The sequence below is a fragment of the Hyperolius riggenbachi genome, chromosome 7 (assembly GCF_040937935.1).
Source record: "Hyperolius riggenbachi isolate aHypRig1 chromosome 7, aHypRig1.pri, whole genome shotgun sequence".
Taxonomy (NCBI): Eukaryota; Metazoa; Chordata; class Amphibia; order Anura; family Hyperoliidae; genus Hyperolius; species Hyperolius riggenbachi.
In genome coordinates, this window is record NC_090652.1 from 10,060,241 (window position 1) to 10,078,968 (window position 18,728).

General features: G+C 44.3%; 1 protein-coding gene across 1 annotated transcript in view; it reads right to left on the minus strand.

Annotated features, from left to right (window-relative positions):
• Positions 1-339: 339 nt before the first annotated feature.
• The window catches only part of PDIA2 (protein disulfide isomerase family A member 2), a 54,086-nt gene continuing 35,697 nt past the window's right edge, over positions 340-18,728 (minus strand). The window contains exons 6-11 of the mRNA XM_068246429.1: positions 17,547-17,672; positions 13,390-13,584; positions 10,833-10,953; positions 5,904-6,085; positions 5,707-5,796; positions 340-943 (exon numbers count right to left, since the gene is read on the minus strand). Coding sequence (XP_068102530.1) covers positions 860-943; positions 5,707-5,796; positions 5,904-6,085; positions 10,833-10,953; positions 13,390-13,584; positions 17,547-17,672 — 798 coding nt within the window. The 3' untranslated portion in view covers positions 340-859. The remainder of the gene's footprint in view (positions 944-5,706; positions 5,797-5,903; positions 6,086-10,832; positions 10,954-13,389; positions 13,585-17,546; positions 17,673-18,728) is intronic.

Here is an 18,728-nt window from a genome sequence, read left to right on the forward strand (position 1 = left end):
CGGCTTGATAGGAGCCTTTTTTGAAAAAATATAGTACAGCTAGCAAATTAGTTATCCCTGGCACTGCCTGTGTTCTCTTACAAGATGATTCAAGAGAAATTTAGATGTCCTAGTATAGCAAATAAATCCATTCTCTTGCAGAATAATATGGTTTAAGACTAGGCATGGGCAAACTTGGCCCTCCAGCTGTTAAGGAATTACAAGTCCCACAATGCATTGCAGGAGTCTTACAGCCACAGTCATGACTTATTAAGGCAAATGCATTGTGGGACTTGTAGTTCCGTAACAGCTGGAGAGCCGAGTTTGCCCATGGCTGTTCTAGACCTTATTCTTGCCCTTCTGCGCCTTTGAATCACTCTCAGCTGATACATAACCACTTCAAATGGCTCCATCTTCTCTGTCAGGAATAACGACAGAGCAGTGAAGGAGATAACTAATCCTAAATGTAATGCTTAACCACGCCCACTTTCATTTTCATGAATTGCGCTTTCTTCCGTTTATCGTATCATTACCGAATGATTACCGAATGCTCCCTAACAACTGTAGATAACTTTGATGAATCCTGAAATCAACTTGTCGAATTCGGTATTTTACCGAGCTGTCGGTAATTGATTCGATAAGTCTTGATGAATCGAGGCCCTAATCAGCCTTCTGCAAAATAAAAAAATATTCTAAAAGTTGTCTGAAATTTGACCTGGATAATTCATCCTCTACCTTGCTGGAAGCCACAATGTAATGGAGATAAAATGGGAAAATATCTGGGAGAAAATTCAGAATTAAAGTTTGAATCGGGGCCTAAGTATCCACCAGATTGACTTGTCCTTTTAAGTTAATGTTTTATTTATACATTGCAAAGGCACTATAATTCATCTTTTGGCTTTTCTGGGATGACATCTTCAACTTTAATATCCCGCCCTTGACCTTCTTTTAAATCTTCAATAATCTATAAATTAAAAAAAACAACACATTTTTGCTTTTAAACATTAAACGGGTAAAAAAAAAAAAAAAAGATATGATTAAGCATAAGACTGCTCTGCTGTCATTTGAAGGCATATTTACACTTATTGAAGCTTATTGGTAACATTATCGGCTGCAGGATAAATAATCAGATTGACTTGTAATTACTAAGCAAATAAAGGAAGGAATATACTCCTTCCTTGTTAGTTTTAGCTTTTTAATGCTTCAAACCATAGATTAAGTTTGAGTTTTATCCTACTATAATGCGTTACTGAAGGGACATGTAGCATGATGAGATAAACGCATACATACAGTGCCACTACATTTGTTCAATTTTTCCACTATAAAGTCAGTTTGTCTGCAGAAGGGTGAAGTCTGAGAGCAGAAAAATTCTGGATTTTTAATTAGCAGTCAAGACTCATGACAGCAGTAATTAAGTATAAACAAAAAGTGCAGCAGCAGATGCCAGTGAGGCCTCATTCACACCTAAAATCGAAAACGCAAGCATTTTGCGTTTTTGTGCGCTTTTTTTTCCCTCCAAGCGCTCTACTGCGCACTGCATTTCTGGTAAAAGTGCTTTTCTAAGCACTTTTCCAGGGCGGTTTTGTAATTCACTCCCTGACGCAAGTCAGGAAGTGAACTCTTTGACCTGGAAAATAAGGAGTTTTGAATCAGGATGATACCATTTATTGGCTAACTTAGAGATGGATAAACAGTGAGCTTTCGGCTTATAAAAAGCCTTCGTCGGACTGGTTCCTGACAAACACTGAAAAAGCTTGTATACACCGAGCTAGCGCTAGGCTAGATACATGAAAAAAAAAATTAGGTTAAAAAAAAAACCTCCCGCGGCCGTGCGCCGCGTGTTATCAAAACGCCAGGGATACCAGTTGCCAGTGGCTGCCCTGCTGATCCTCTACCTTTAATACTATTATCCATAGCCCCTGAACAAGCATGCAGCAGATTAGGTGTTTCTGACATTGTCAGATCTAAAAAGATTAGCTCCATGCTTGTTTCTGGTGTCATCTTTGCAAGGATTATATTAATCCATGCCATGCACTGATGAGGATCAACCAGTCCAAAACAGTCTGTATGCATGTTGGATTATTATGGCTCTGTACAATTAACAAGCTGACACATCATTGCATTCCAGCGGTTCTGGAGGTGTGGCTAGCTTACAGGGACAACATAGGATGATTTTCATATTCAGCAGTGATGCACTGGGAGACATCTCAGAGCTCACTCCAACCTGAATAATCACAAATACCTTCTTTTATAAGACAGCAAACTGATGTTTTGCATAGCATTTTAGTAAGAGGGCTTTTTGGTCCTTTGTAGCCCCTCACTCACTTCTGGGAGTTGTGGTTCACCATGAGCTTGCTGGGCAATCTGTAACTATTCTTCAGTCACAACTGTTAATGTTATTTTTCCATCTTACCACAAGGTGGTGCTGGTTAATCACAAGTTTCACTGCCTGTTTATATTTTATCACATGTCAGAAGTCATAGCAGGTAAACCAGAAATGTGCCTTCTTAAAGGATACATCGGATGATCCGAGCTTATTAACCACCCTGGCGTTCTATTAAGATCGCCAGGGCGGCTGCGGGAGGGTTTTTTTTCAATAAACTATAATAGTTTTTTTTTTTATTGAAAAAAAAACCCTCCCGCAGCCGCCCTGGCGATCTTAATAGAACGCCAGGGTGGTTAATAAGCTCGGATCATCCGATGTATCCTTTAAGAAGGCACATTTCTGGTTTACCTGCTATGACTTCTGAGGGCGCTCCGGATGCGTTCTTCTGATCGCCTCCGGCGGCCAGAAGTAACAAGGAAGGCCGCAATGAGCAGCCTTCCGTGTTTCGCTTACCTCGTCGCCATGGCGACGAGCGGAGTGACGTCAGCCGACGTCCTGACGTCAGCCGCCTCCGATCCAGCCCTTAGCGCTGGCCGGAACTTTTTGTTCCGGCTACGCTGGGCTCAGGCGGCTGGGGGGACCCTCTTTCGCCGCTGCACACGGCGGATCGCCGCGCTGCGGCGGCGATCAGGCAGCACACGCGGCTGGCAAAGTGCCGGCTGCGTGTGCTGCTTTTTATTTGATGAAAATCGGCCCAGCAGGGCCTGAGCGGCAGCCTCCGGCGGTGATGGACGAGCTGAGCTCGTCCAGACCGCTCAGCTGGTTAAAAAAATCAACCTCTACTTACCCGGGGCTTCCTCCAGCCCCTGGCAGCCAATATGTCCCTCGCTGCAGTTTCAGTGACTTCTGGTCCCCTCCGTTGCAGATGTTGTCGACCTCGCCAGGTCAGCATCTACTGCGCCTGCGCGAGAGCGGGTCGCTCTGATGTCATCTGGAGTGTTCTGCACAGGGGCAGAACTACTGCGCCTGCGCGAGAGGCGGTCGCTCTGATGTCATCTGGAGTGTTCTGCACAGGGGCAGAACTACTGCGCCTGCGCGAGAGGCGGTCGCTCTGATGTCATCTGGAGTGTTCTGCACAGGGGCAGAACTACTGCGCCTGCGCGAGAGGCGGTCGCTCTGATGTCATCTGGAGTGTTCTGCACGGGGGCAGAACTACTGCGCCTGCGCGAGAGGCGGTCGCTCTGATGTCATCTGGAGTGTTCTGCACAGGGGCAGAACTACTGCGCCTGCGCGAGAGGCGGTCGCTCTGATGCCATCTGGAGTGTTCTGCACGGGGACAGAACTACTGCGCCTGTGCGAGAGGCGGTCGCTCTGATGTCATCTGGAGTGTTCTGCACAGGGGCAGAACTACTGCGCCTGCGCGAGAGGCGGTCACTCTGATGTCATCTGGAGTGTTCTGCACAGGGGCAGAACTACTGCGCCTGCGCGAGAGGCGGTCGCTCTGATGTCATCTGGAGTGTTCTGCACAGGGGCAGAACTACTGCGCCTGCGCGAGAGGCGGTCGCTCTGATGTCATCTGGAGTGTTCTGCACAGGGGCAGAACTACTGCACCTGCGCAGTATACTCCAGACCACGTGAGTGGGATCCAGAATGGCGCAGAATGGCGCCCTGATGAGGTCGGCATCTGCAACAGAGGGGACCCCGTAATATAACACCTGCCAGGGGCTGGAGGAAGCCCTGGGTAAGGGCTCTTTCACATTACATATCGCATGCACAAATCCAATTTCGTGCACGCGTTATGACCGACGGCGTGACGTCGGGAAAATGCGGTTTGATGGTGATCAGTGGCGTTAGTTCTAATTTACTGGATCCTAAAGTGGCTTCCCCTGTCCCCCGCAGCAGAGGTAATCTAGCTATGGTGCCTCCCAGAAGATCTCAGTATCGGCGCTGGTCAGGGTGCGCACAGGTGCAGTAGGAGCTCTCCGCTTTTGCTCCAGCCAAAATAACCCGAGCCTGATTGGGTCCGCTCTACAGCGCAGGAAAGCAGAGAACCTCTACTGCACCGGCTGGCGAAAGTAAGTAGTGTCATCTTCTGCTCCGGACTGTCAGCTCTGGAACCGGCTCGCTGAGAAGGACGGGGGAAGCCTTATTAGGAACCAGAGCTCTCCCCTCCCGAAGTAAGTACCCCCCAGGGGCAATTCTTTTCCCACAGGGCCCACTTCCACTTGTGCGGTGGGAATCGCCACAGTAAAAATTTGCATGCGGATGCGAATTTCGCATGCGGTTATATGCAAATTTTCATGTGAATTTGCATACGATTTCACGTCTCCCACGATGCATCACTGCTGAATATGCAAGTCAGCCCTTTGTTGTCCCTGAAAGATAAACACGCCTCCAGAACCGCTGGAATGCAATGATGTGTCAGCTTGTTAAAGCGGACCTGAACTCAGAACGTCCTCTTTGCTCTAAAAGATGCACAACAGCATAATAACCTTCCAACAAAAAACATGTCTGTTACAGCTGATACAAATCCTAAAATAAACCTGCACAGTTTCTACTTCCTGATCCAGACATATTGTTAACCTCCTGTGCTTTCAAATGGCCTTACCTGCCATCTCTGCCATAGGCAGTCATGTGACACAGGGCAGAGATTAGATTACAACTTGTGATTAGACACAAATGAGGGTGATTTAAATAGGCTAAATTCTCTAAATACATACAAGGTGCATTTCTCTATGCATTTCTTCAATCCTGTGCAAGAGTTCAGGCCCACTTAAATATTATACAGCCACACTAATCCAACATGCAGAAAGACTGGTCCACAAAGGGACTATTTGCTTTTTCAGCAGTGATGCATCATGGGAGATCTCATATACTCACTCCAACCTGAATAATCGCAAATACCTTCTGTTTTGAGAAGGCAATTTTCTGTTGTGTATAGCATTTTAGTAAGGAGGCTTTTTGGTCCTTTTCAGCCCCTTACACACCCCTAGGAGTTCTGGTTCACCATGAGCTTGCTGTGCAATCTGTAACAATAGCAGGTAAATTACGTACATTTCCTGCAGCCACTGAGAACGTAAAGGGGGCAGAGCCAAAGCAGTGCATTTGATTGTTCAAGGTAAAAATACATTTTGTGCAGGTCATTAACTGTGCTCTCCTAGGAAATGAAGTAAATAAACTGACTTCAGTTCCACTTTAGGGATCTACAGTGATCTACAGTAAGGTGTGCTGCATTTTTTCTTTGACCCGGGAGTCAAACTCATGACCTCATGCTTCATAGTCAGGGGCAGTACCGCTGGACCTTCTCTGCTGACGATGCAGCATTTTTAAAAGGGACTTGGTTACTGGCAGCTTCCATTTTCCAACTACATACAGGGATTCCCCTGAAATTAGTAACTTACCTTTTCCTCTTCCTCCACGGGCAGAATGCCTCCGCTGTCAATAAACTGAGAGAATAATTCCATGGTCCGGCTTTTTGTGTACTCAATCATCTGTACAGGAGAACGGAGGAGAGGTCATTATGCAGTACAATTATGTATAGTATTATTATGTAATGAAATTCACTAAACGCAGAGACAAGTGTATTGTTATGTGTCACCTTTCTCCCTGGTCCGGCGGGGAAGAACCGCAGGTTGGGGTAACCTCTCACCCGAAGCCCGTCAATTTCATTGGCTGTGCCGTCTATTTTAGCGATGATGACGTCGGGATGATCTTTGTACTTCTCTCCCAGCTCCTCCCAGGTGGGTTCCAGCTCCTTACAATGTGAACACCAGGGGGCATCTGAAGGGGGTAACAGGTAAGAGGAACATCAATCATTATATGTGTATCGTGCAAGGACGGGCAAACTTTTTGACTCGAGGACCACATCGGGTTCTCAAGGTTGACTAAAGGGCCAGAACAGAATCAGAGTGAGTGCGGTGAAAAATAGGTGTGGTCATGTCAGGATGTGGGCGGAGCTAACTATTAATGTAACCGTGTAATGCAAAGATAGTTGCCTGAACTTTCTCCCAAAATACAGTTAGGCAAAAACATTTCCTCCTCCCACAAACAGCAAGTGGCAGCAGCCGGTACTTGTTGTCTGTGTCCCTGTGGAGGAGGATTCTCCTGGCTTCAGTTCTAGTGGACTCCTAATCTCTGGTGTGACCCCTGTATGGTCACCAGGGCAGGAAGAGGCGGGCAAGGATACAGCAAGTTCTAATTCTCCTCCAGGCTACAGTCATTTACATATAAAGATAGTTTACGGCCTAAGTGGTGTCACCTATCACCGGGGCAAGTGAGGGAGATTCCATTAGGAATGAAAAGTACTAACCCAGAGGCAGGGGTCACACTTATTTAACCACTTAAACCACGTCTTACGCCCATAGGCGTAAGTGGTTAAGTGGTTATTACATGTGGTAAGTGGTTATTACGTAAGTGGTAAGTGGTTTTTACATGGAGCGGCCTTTCCATGTCAGTTCACGGAGACTGTCTCCGTGAACAGTGTGCGAGCCGCCGATCGCGGCTCGCAGGCTAAATGTAAACACGCGGGGAAGAAATCCCCGCTGTTTACATTATACGGCGCAGCAGCGCCGTAAGGCAGATCGGCGATCCCCGGCCTCTGATTGGCCGGGGATACCCGTCATTTGATAGGCTGAAGCCTATCCTTCAATGCGCAGGATGGATATCCGTCCTGCGCAGGATAATAAGGAAGCTGGAGGTAAGGGGAAGGAGGGAGCGCAGAAAACGCTGCAGAGGGGGGCTTTGAAGAGCCCCCCCTCCGCTCGGCCACACGGAGCGGCGGCGATCAGACTCCCCCAGCAGGTTGTCCCCCTAGTGGGGAAAAAAGGGGGAAAGTCTGATCGCCTTGCCTTGCTCACGATCTGCGCTCCGGGCTGGAGAGCCCACGCAGCGCAGATCTCAAAGAACAGCCCCGGGCCTTAAGTGGTTAACTCTGCAGTTTCCAAAAATATGTTTTCCTCAGATGTAATATGTCTCTATTAGTGATGAGCGCAAGTTTCGCATAAAACGTAATTTCGTATTGAAAATCACAATTGCGAAGCACAATCATAATACGAAATTTGGGAAAAATCGTAATTCATTTAGTCTGTAATTGTAATTATTTGTAATTTTACATACATTTTTGCGAAATTTTGTGCCAACTCTAGCGGTTAATAGCCATGCTATTGCCACCAAAATTCCAAAATTGCTACATGTTAAGGAGAGTAGTAGGTACAAGTCAAAAAAATTTTTTTTTTCAAAAAGACCTTGTAGTTTTTGAAAAAATCAATTTTAAAAAAGCAAAGAAAAATGTTTTTTAAAACTCAGAAAGATGACAGTTTAAAATCCATTTTTCTTTGCATTTTCAAAATCTATTTTCTTAAAAACTACAAGGTCTTTTTGAAAAAAAAATTTTTTGCTTGTACCTATTATTCTCCTTAAAGTGAACCTGAGATGGGGGGGGGGGCGGGGGGGATATAAAATATGTATACATACCTGTGTCTTCCTCCTCCGGCCTGATCGCTCTCTCGACACCGCCCTCTCCGCAACTGGCCCCGGTAAGTCATCCAGTCGGGGCTAGTACTACTGCACAGATGCAGAATGATCACGGCTACTGGAGCGCAACGGGGAATGCGCACAGCCCGACCGAGCCTATGTAGTATGCCCAGGACCGGAGGACTTTCTGGGGCAATATGCGGAGGCTGCAGTCAGCGGAGGATGGCAGCAAGGGAGCGATCAGGCCGGAGGAGGCTGGAGGTAGCCACAGGTATGTGCAGGGCCGGGCCGAGGCATAGGCTGGAGAGGCTCCAGTCTCAGGGCGCAGTGTAGGAGGGGGCGCACAATTCAATCAGCTGTCATTCCTAATTGTGTTTGAAGCAGAAAGAAATAAGAAAAGGGGATACATGGCAGTGACTACAAGCCAGATAACTAGAGATTAAGGTGTTGGTGAGGTTGTGGGCCCTGTGGCGCCTCTTAGTCTAATAGCAATCAGTGTGTGACAGCTGGGGTGGGAGAGATGGAGGGGCCCACTTTGGTGTCTCAGCCTTGGGTGCTGGAGCACCTTGTCCCGGCTCTGGGTATGTGTACATTTTTGATATCCCCTCGTCCCAGGTTTACTTATCATATTTAGATTGTAAGCACGCAAGGGCAGGGTCATCCTCCTAATGTTTACTGTTTTTGTCACAATATTTGTGCTGCTTGGAACTCTGCTGTACATTTGTTAGTTGTATCTATGTTCCTCTTGTCGTCTTATTGTGCTTTGTAAAGCGCTGCGGAATGTGTTGGCGCTATATAAATAATAATAATAATAACATATGAAGCATTTTTGGTGACAATAGCATGTATAAAGGCTTTTCTATTCAAAGTCGGCACAAAATTACACGAAAATGATTATACAAATGAATTAGAATGATTATAAGAAATCGATTGAATTAACAAATCATAGTTACATGTAGGCTTAATTGCAAAAATGTATGTGAAATTTTGCGTAATTGTAATCGGTGGGGTCCAGGAGGATCTGGTTAGCCTCTAGAGTATGTTGAAGCTTCCCAGTAGAGGTAAGTATCTACGTTTTCTGCCATGTGATTGGCTGCTGAGATAATTGATCTACATAAAGTGCTTAGTGCAGGTTTATCCCGTTATGTGTACACCAGAAGACATCAGGTCACACTTATGGTCATTTTTCACACATACATCAAACAAGTGACAGCGCTCAAGGCTGCAACTCAAATGAAAACCAAGAGAGGCATGCAGAGCACCACTGGGGCTAAATACATGCCTTCAATGCAAATCAGATGCAAATTATGTACTAACTCCTAATTTAAAAGAGTTCTTTGAATAGGCCTCAAAAAAACAGAACATTACCCTGCCAACAAAAAAGGTGTGGGACCTGCAAACACATTTACTCCACTGACAGGCGCGCAAACGTATGAATGGACACAGGCACACTATTAATGATACCAAATCTGGACTCCCAGTTGCTACACACTTTCGGTCCAACGGACACAGCATGGATGATCTTCGTGTCACTGCCCTGAAGGGTGGCTTCAAAACGTCAAATGATCGATTAATAGCAGAAACAAAATTTATAAATTGGTTCAAAGCTGTGCAGAACGGTTTGAATAAGGACAACAACTTCTTATATTGGTATGAGGCGGATGATATTTAAACTTTCTCAGCCATTCTAGCTGAACTTGTGAACTAAGAATTTACGATACCTCTGGGTCAATCCTAATCCCAAGTCTGTGAGCATGGAGTAAACAAGGATGCTTATCTTAGTGAATCACCTCTAACCCCATTCAGATGGTCTGTGTGAATTAAGGCATCTTAATGACGTATTTATGCTTGAAAAAAATCATCTGTTTTCCCTTTTGATGTTGCACGTATAAAGCTGTCTGTACCACCAGCCTGCAAACTAACAGGATATAAGCCCGAGGAAGGCTGAAAGGCCAAAAGCTTGCTTATTTTTATTCATTTTTAGTTAGCCAATAAATGGTATCATCCTGATTTAAAACTTCTTGCTTCTAATTTAAAAGAAGTGGTAAAGAGACGCCCAATTTCTATAAAATACTCTAAAATCAATAAAATAACAAAAATAAGGTGGCTTATCTCACAGATGACAAATCACTTTGATAAGGAAGTTTAATTGGAGATTTAGCACAGGCAACGCGTCTCGTGGGACCAAGCCCACTTCCTCAGGCCAAATAAAGTGCCGTTGTGGTCTAACAACCGCATTTTGGGGCGTTTGGGTGTTATTTTATTGATTTTAGAGTATTTTATAGAAATTGGGCGCCTCTTTACCACTTCTGTGCCATATCCCCCCACTTGCCTGGGTGGGGAACCTTACGCACCTGAACCAAGGTGGGATCCCACCACCTGTGGTAATCAAGGTATGCAGAATCTTTTTGCTAAAAGAGCGATCAGACCCAGGACTGCTGGTATACCTGAGTGGAGTCAGGTTTAAACACTCCACTTGCTTGAAGCGGTCAGTTGCCCCGTGTGCAACCCACCTTTGTGAGTACCCCTTTTTCAGAAGTTTTTTTTTGAACACCTATTTATTGAGACATACTGCACCATTTGGGCTCCCGTTGTCTTTGTGTTTTTTCCCCTCCAGTACTGTATACTCCTAATTTAAAACTTTGAATGCAGATTGAAGCACATGAATGCAGCTAGCCAAAAAGTATACTTACGTTAATTTTGTACAACAGGAGACATTGGCAGCGCTTCCAGACAGAGGCTGCACCCGAATTAGCTACCTGTAAAGATGTGCAGAGCTCAAGGCTGCAAGGCTCAAGGCTGCAACTGAAATGCAAACCTTCCCTGCGAGGGCCCGTCATCGCTGTGGGGAAGTCTAGTATGGAACAATTTGTGCACATATTATTTATACTGAAGCTAACGCCCTCCTTTGCTGTACCTGTTTTGAATGCATGTTGTGTAATTTTGTCCATATTCTGGAGCTCTGCACATCTTTGCAGGTAGGTAATTTGGGTGCAGCCTCTGTCTGGAAGCGCTGCCAATGTCTCCTGCTATACATTTTTTTACACATACTTACAGAATTCTACAAATACGTTCTTGGTCTCATCGTAAGCAACTTCGTCAAAGTTATGGCCCACAAGAACCTTCACCGGTTTCTTGTCCCAGTCCTCCGGGATCTCTTCACTCAAGAGGTTTTGCTGAAGAAAAGATATGCATATAATAAGTTTTAAGTAATATGTCTTATTTGTGGTTACTTCTTAAAGGACCACCATAGGCAAAAAATGTACCATTTAAACTCATACTTATAAGGAATAAATTTCTCCTGGGGTAAAATGCACTATAAATTGCTTTCTTCCTATGTTTCTGTTGCTAACAGTTGTCAATAAAAATGTGACAGATCTTGGACTAGTCCATCTCTTTATGGGGGGATTTTCAGTATCTCCTTTATTCTTGACAAAAAAACAATACATGGTAAGGAATATGAGTCATACAAATATGGATTCCCTCCCTAAAAGCTCACTCACAGTTTTTCCAGTTAGACTGAGCAACAACAGCAATTTACTAAGTGCTTTTTAAGGTGAAGAAATCCCTTAGGATCCCCCATGATGAAATGGATTAGTCCAAAACCTGTCAGATTTTTACAACCTACTGTAAGTGACAGCAGCATAGGAATAAAAAAATCATAGTGTATTTCACTCTGGAACAGTACATTTTATACATATGCATTTTACATTTTTCATGATAATGGTCTTTAAACATTAAAAACAATCATACCGAAAAAAAAAAAAAACACGCAAAAAGTATTACCAGTAGTAGTAGTAGTAGTAAACAGCTTAACCTCAACTGAACTTCTAACTTTACATCTGAAATTAACTAGTACTGTAAGTCTAGGACCTCAATTTACCAATAAAGAAGTGAAAATGAGTTGTCATGGGAACCAATCTGCAACCAATCATTTTTTTATATTTATTCTGATGAGAAAAATGCTATAACTAAATACCTAACCATTTTCTTTTATCAAATCCTTAAAAACTGAGCCTTCAATCTCATATTTAAAAGGGAACCTAAAGAGAATAACAAGGAAGCTGCCAAATGTATTTCATTTTAGACAATACCAGTTGCCTGGCTGTCCTGTTGATCTTTTTGGCTGCAGTAGTGGCTGAATCACACACCTGAAATAAGCATGTAGCTAATCCAGTCTGACTTCAGTCACCTGATCTGCTGCATGCTTGTTCAGGGGCTATGGCTAAAAGTATTAGAGGCAGAGCATCAGCAGGACAGCCAGGTAATGTGTATTGTTTAAAATTAAGTACATATGTCAGCCTCCATATCCTTCTCAGTTCAGATTCCCTTTAACTCATAAACTTAAAGAGAAACCATAACCAAGAATTGAACTTCCTCCCAATCGGTAGCTGATACCTCCTTTCCCATGAGAAATCTTTTCCTTTTCACAAACGGATCATCAGGGGGCGCTGTATGGCTGATATTGTGGTGAAACCCCTCCCACAGTGTAATGTCAGGACCATGGTTCTGACATCACACTGTGGGAGCCTTGTTGCATTGTGGGAAATAACAGCTGTTCACAGGTTTTTCCAACTGCCAAAAAAAGCAAGCAGCATCTCCTTCCACTGATATCACCTGCCAGCAGTAAAAATGTTACCATGTAATAAATGTCAGAATGTAAATCAGAGGTTTAAAATATTTTACAATGGGCAAACACTGAGTAAATCATTTATACATAATTATTGTAAAAATGAAGCACTTTTGTATTACGATTACAGTAGCAGTAGGAGGCGCCCTTATGTATTGTATTATACCATACTTCTCAAATAAATTGATAAGAGTAGTGGTGTTTGCCTACCTTATTTAAGGAGACTTCTAGATAAGTAGAAAATTAATATAAATACTTTATTGCGATCAAGCACTTCAGACAACACGTTTCGCGGCTCAAACCGCTTCCTCAGGTCAAGTAGTGTGCCTAATGTAGTGTGCAGAGATTCCGGGCACCAAACGGTGGTAGTGTGGCGGGAGCGTGCAGAAATACTCATGAACGCTCAAGAGAGGATCACATAATGACGTAAGAGGGGGACAGGACTTCCCCACATGCGCAGTCGAGTGGTTGCCTCATTAAGCAAACCCACGTTTGTGAGTAGTATACTCTTACATTTAATAATCTTTTTTCACCTGAGATAATACACTATAAGGGCTCCCGGTGTCCCTGTGGTTTTTTTCTTTTTCTTTACGTCTATTCAGCCATCCACTTTTGTATTACATTATTTTCACTGGAGTTCCTCTTTAAGGCCTATGTCCAGAATTTTGCTGTACCTCCCTCCCTCATGCCTTGCTCCATAACAGAAAGAGTCCCCCCTTATAACTGCTGTAATACTCACCTATGACCTCTCTGATTTTAAAGGTGCTGTGGGGGGCAATATAAAACTTGCACTGGGACCAATAGCTCCTTAGCCACACCCCTGCAGTTTGGCACTGCTACTTGTTAGCGTTTAATATGTATCGTGAGTTGTATGTGTTGTGCATAGTCTTATGAGCTGCTAACATGATCAGTTGTTTTGTATCGGCGAAATGTAATAAAAATTGATTTGAAGAACAAACAAAAAAGCCAGCAAGGTTCTCACCCTGATCTTTCCATCGAGGACGCCCTGGCAGAACTCCCTGACGGCCTCGGTAGTTATCTTCTCAGCACTGAAGGCGTATTTCTTCACCAGGTCGATGTTGATGAAGCGGATGGTGGGGATGTCTTTGGTCGTGAGGCCGAAGTACTCCAGAACATGTGCGAAAGGACCATCAGAGTTGATCAAGATAAAAAGGACCTAAGTGTGCAGAGAAGAAGACATCACACTGATATCTGAGGCGTAGTACTAGAGGAACGAGGACATTCTGGAAACCAATTACGAAATAATCGCTTCCTACTTTGTTCATCCAAAAATACATAAATAGTGTCCTTAATAACGCTATCCAATGATCATAATGAACAACTCAGACCCATTGGGGCTCTAGAAAGATATAAGGCTTGTATTTTTCAGGCAACAACACCGACTTGTTTTGAGTTTAACCCCCTTCTTCAGGCCTTATAAATGCATCTCTGAGGACTACCGTGTTTCCCATAAAGTAAGACATCCCCTGAGAATAAGACCTAGCTGGAATTACTAGTATGCTTGAAATATAAGACATCCCCTGAATATAAGCCCTAGCAGCAGCCCACATGACACCAGCAAGTCACGCTCAATACAAAGCCTGGATACAGGAGAGCAGCAGTATAATGTGAGTTCTACAGTCCTGTATATGTGTGTCAGGTAATTTGTGTGTTTGTTGGAGCCAGCCCTCCTGATCTGTTGTGTGATACGCATCAGCAGCACTTCACCTCTTCCCAGGACACACAGCTTATCCTATCATAGCTCTAGGGAGCCTGACAGAGTTCTCTGCCTGCAAGAAATAGACTCTTACCCACATGAGCAGCAGAATCAGTTTCTTGGAAGTGAGAGCCAATATCTGCAAACCACAAGCTCTGTGTATGCTGCTTGTGTTTCAGCATGGCATGCAGTATATACATTTTGTATAGGAAAACTACCAGTGTTTCCTCCAAAAATGAGACATCCTCTGAAAATAAGCCCTAGCACATCTTTTGGAACAAAAATTAATATAAGACAGTGTCTTATTTTCTTGGAAACAATGTATATATAAATAATATAGTAATACATCTCCACAACACTAAGCCTGGAGCATCCACCCTTACAGATGCCAGCAACCGGGAGCACCATGAAACGAGACAACCAGGGCACCTCCTCAGATATGCGTTGTTCATTAACGATCATTAGATGGAGTTATTATTAAAGTGAATCTCAAAAATCGACTCAGCAGTACTGAAAAGGCCTGGTGTTTCTTTAACAGATTCACAGCATCAGAACTTTGTTTCTCTAATACAAGCCTCATTTTTAGCTGCACAGAAGAAAACTGCCCGGGCTTTTTTCCCCTGATGCTGTGCAAAGCATGATGGGATTTCTGATGTTGTTGCTCTCGTTCTGCTGTTTTGGTGCAAATTTTTTTTTTTTACATTTTGAATTTGACATTTGAAGCCTAGCGTGTGCAGCTGGGAGGGGTTATCAGGACACAGGACAGTTGGAACTGTGTCTCCTGCTCCTTGTCACCTCCTTTCAACCAAAAAGATGGCTGCCCCCATGACAAAGATGGCAGCCCCCATGAATCACAAACATTTGCCTGTTCTTTTAAAACAGGGTGGGTAAAAAATTATATTACCTATCTATTCTAATTAACATAACTAATGTAACTTAATGACAGTATGTTTGTTTAGGCTGAAGTTCCCCCTAAAGGATACTATTTATGTATTTTAGGATGAATAAAGTTTGAAACTATTTTTTTGGTAATTGGTTTCCAGAATTTCCTCACGCTTCTGATATCCTTAAAATTGATTGAGGTAACTATCGGTGGAGTGGATCACTGCTATGGATATTTCTCTGCTTCCTCCCAATATCTTGACAATAAGTGTAGAAGAGAACTTACACAATATCTGTTATTAAAAAGCATCGAGGGGTCCTTGATCTCCAAAGAGATACATTTCCATAAGTTCTACATAACTGCACCCCAAGATTCAGCCAATTTCACGCACAACAGAAACAAAATCAAAAACATGACATTAACTATTGGAAAAACAGCCCCTCCATAAGCAGGGAGTCCCATGGCCATGGGGGGAACCGACTTCTTCCCCTCCCCCGATACAGGGCCACCACAAGAGTGGTTAGGTGTGGACTTACTCTTTATTGGTTGGGAAAATCATGATGGCCACACTAATATGATCCCTCGAAGTTGGATCATCTGGCTGTAGAGATCACAATGGAAGGAGGGGAAAGGGGGGGTGGACATATTAGGGACCTCATGCATATGCTATGGTTCTATGAGATTTGTAGTTAGGTCTCCTGATGGTTGTTAAGTGTTATTTTTTTGTTTGTTTTTTTTTCTTAACCACTTGACACCTGAGGCATTTTTTCTCTTGTGGACCAGAGCAATTTTCACCTGTCAGCGCTCCTCCCTTTCTTTTTCCAATAACTTAATCACTACTAATCACAGCGTAATGATCTATATCTTGTTTTTCTTGCCACCAATTAGGCTTTCTTTGGGAGTTACAGTATGCCAAGAATAATTTTATCCTAAAAAATTATAAAATGCATTCTTTTTCAGTTTTTGACCATTATAGTGTTAAAATAAAACATTCTACTGTGGATAAAAGCCACACATTTTATGTGCCCTTTTGTCCCGGTTATTGCAACGTTCAAAAAATTTCCCTAGTACAATGTATGGCGCCATTATTTCATTTGGAAATAGAGGTGCATTTTTTCAGTTTTGCGTCCATCACTAATTACAAGCCCATAAATTAAAAATTAATAGTAATATACTGCCTTGACATCAATTTTTAAAAAGTTCAAGGTAAGGTAACTACTTATATTTTTTTTTATGTAATTCCCCCCTCCCCCCTTATATAAATAAAAAAAAAAGTTTGGGTATTATGGGAGGGTGTGGGAGGGAAATAGTTAATTATATCAGTCAGTGTGGGGATTTTTATTAAATAAAAAGCAATTTTGGTGCAATATACTTTTTGGCCACAAGATGTCCTCAGTCGTCATTTCCGATTCACGTACGTAAGCACGTGAATCGGAAGTAATCCGTGGCTGTGTAACACAGGAAGATACAATGAATGCCGGCGTCTCGTAGACGCTGGTATTCATTGAATCGGGGACTTAGATTTATGAATGGGACCTGCGGTCCCATTCATTAACTTCCCCTCTATGCGGCGGTAACGGCGGTGCGCGCGTACACGCGAACGGGAGCGAGCGGCGGCTGCATGCCGCTGCAGACTTGTTTTCACGGCCCTGCTGCATCCTGTCTTTTTTCCAGGGCCGTGATTATACTGCACGGCATGCAGCAAGTAGTTAAATATGAACTTCTAAAAAATACTTTTCTCAGACTTTGAACTGTTGTCTGGTCCAGACTTCGGACACCAGCATCTAATGCTTGCTGAATTTGCTCCAGTGGTGGCACTCTTGCTGCAAAGCATGCTGAGAGCTGAGTATCTGGAGGGCAGTGGGGTGTTCGAGTCTCGAGTCAGTGTTGCGTAACTCCATTCATAGACCAGTGCTGTGTCTGACAGTATACAGCAGCCTGAGAGCGATAGGGAGATGCAGGGGCTGCCCACTAGCTACATACACAGTCCCCCTCATTCCCCAAGATGTCAGAGATGGAGAACCATCACATGACCGGCAGACAGAACCGACAGGTTTTGGACTAGTCCACCTCCTCATGGGGGATTTTCAGGCTTTTCTTTGTTTTCAAAAGTATTTCCTAAATGCCAAAATAGTAAGATACCAGCCAGCCTCCCTACTCACTTGCACCTTGTTTTGTCAGTTAGACTCAGCAACTGCCGTTCAGGACATGTTTTTCAAAATAAAGAAAACCCTGAGAATCCCCGATGAGGAGATGGACTAGTCCAAAACCCATAGGTTCTGTCAGATTTTACCTGCTTACTTTTTCCGCTGGATGGTAGTACTTCAACATGATAAACGGCCTCACTGGTCGGTTATTTCAGTGTTCCATGGGGTACCAGCCTTAGTGAATTGACATTTTACAAAATGTTGAGTAAAATCAGCTGTTTTCTGCTTTACCACACACACACTAATGTTTTGTGAATAAAAGCCTGTAGGCAGTACTGTTCCACACAAAATGACCATTCCTGGAATTGTCCGATAGTAGGCAGACAACTTACCTTGCCTTTGTATTCAGCAGCTGCAGCGCGGAAGTTCTCCAGTAGTTGGAGCTGGTGCTCCTCTGTCTTGTTGATGAACAGCAGTAAGTGGTGAGGGATTTTCACTGAAAAAAGCTTGTCTGAGGTCTAGTGGAGGTAAAAAAGCAACAACAGGTTGATGGGAGGTTAGTGTTAGGCATTAGGAGGGGGGTTAGTGTTAGGCATTAGGAGGGGGGTTAGTGTTAGGCATTAGGAGGGCAGGTTAGTGTTAGGCATTAGGAGGGAGGTTAGTGTTAGGCAGTAGGAGGGAGGTTAGTGTTAGGCATTAGGAGGGAGGTTAGTGTTAGGTGTTAGGAGGAGGTTAGTGTTAGGAGTTAGGAGGAGGGTTAGTGTTAGGCATTAGGAGGGAGGTTAGTGTTAGGCATTAACCTCCTTAGCGGTAACCCCGTGTGTGACATGGGGTAAGCCGCCGGAGGGTGCCGCTCAGGCCCTGCTGGGCCGATTTAAATAATTTTTTTTTTGCTGGACGCAGCTAGCACTTTGCTAGCTGCGCCAGCACCCCGATCGCCGCCGCCGTGCGCCCGATCGCCGCTATCCGGTGCGGCGCGCGCCCCCCCCCCCCAGACCCCTGCGCTGCCTGGCCAATCAGTGCCAGGCAGCGCCAAGGGGTGGATCGGGTCTCCCAATGACGTCGCTGACGTCGGTGACGTCATCCCGCCCGTCGCCATGGCGACGGGGGAAGCCCTCCAGGAAATCCCGTTCTTTGAACGGGATTTCCTGATCGCCTGTTGCCGGAGGCGATCGGCGGGGCTGGGGGGATGCCGCTGAGCAGGGCCCAGGGCTCGCTACATGATTTAAAAAAAATAAATAAAAAAAAAACTGCTGCGCTGCCCCCTGGCGGTATTTTTCATACCGCCAAGGGGGTTAAGAGGAGGGTTAGTGTTAGGCATTAGGAGGGAGGTTAGTGTTAGGTGTTAGGAGGAGGTTAGTGTTAGGAGTTAGGAGGAGGGTTAGTGTTAGACATTAGGAGGGAGGTTAGTGTTAGGCATTAAGAGGAGGGTTAGTGTTAGGCATTAGGAGGGAGGTTAGTGTTAGGCATTAGGAGGGGGGGGTAGTGTTAGGCATTAGGATGGGAGGTTAGTGTTAGGCATTATGAGGGGGGTTAGTGTTAGGCATTAGGAGGGGGGTTAGTGTTAGGCATTA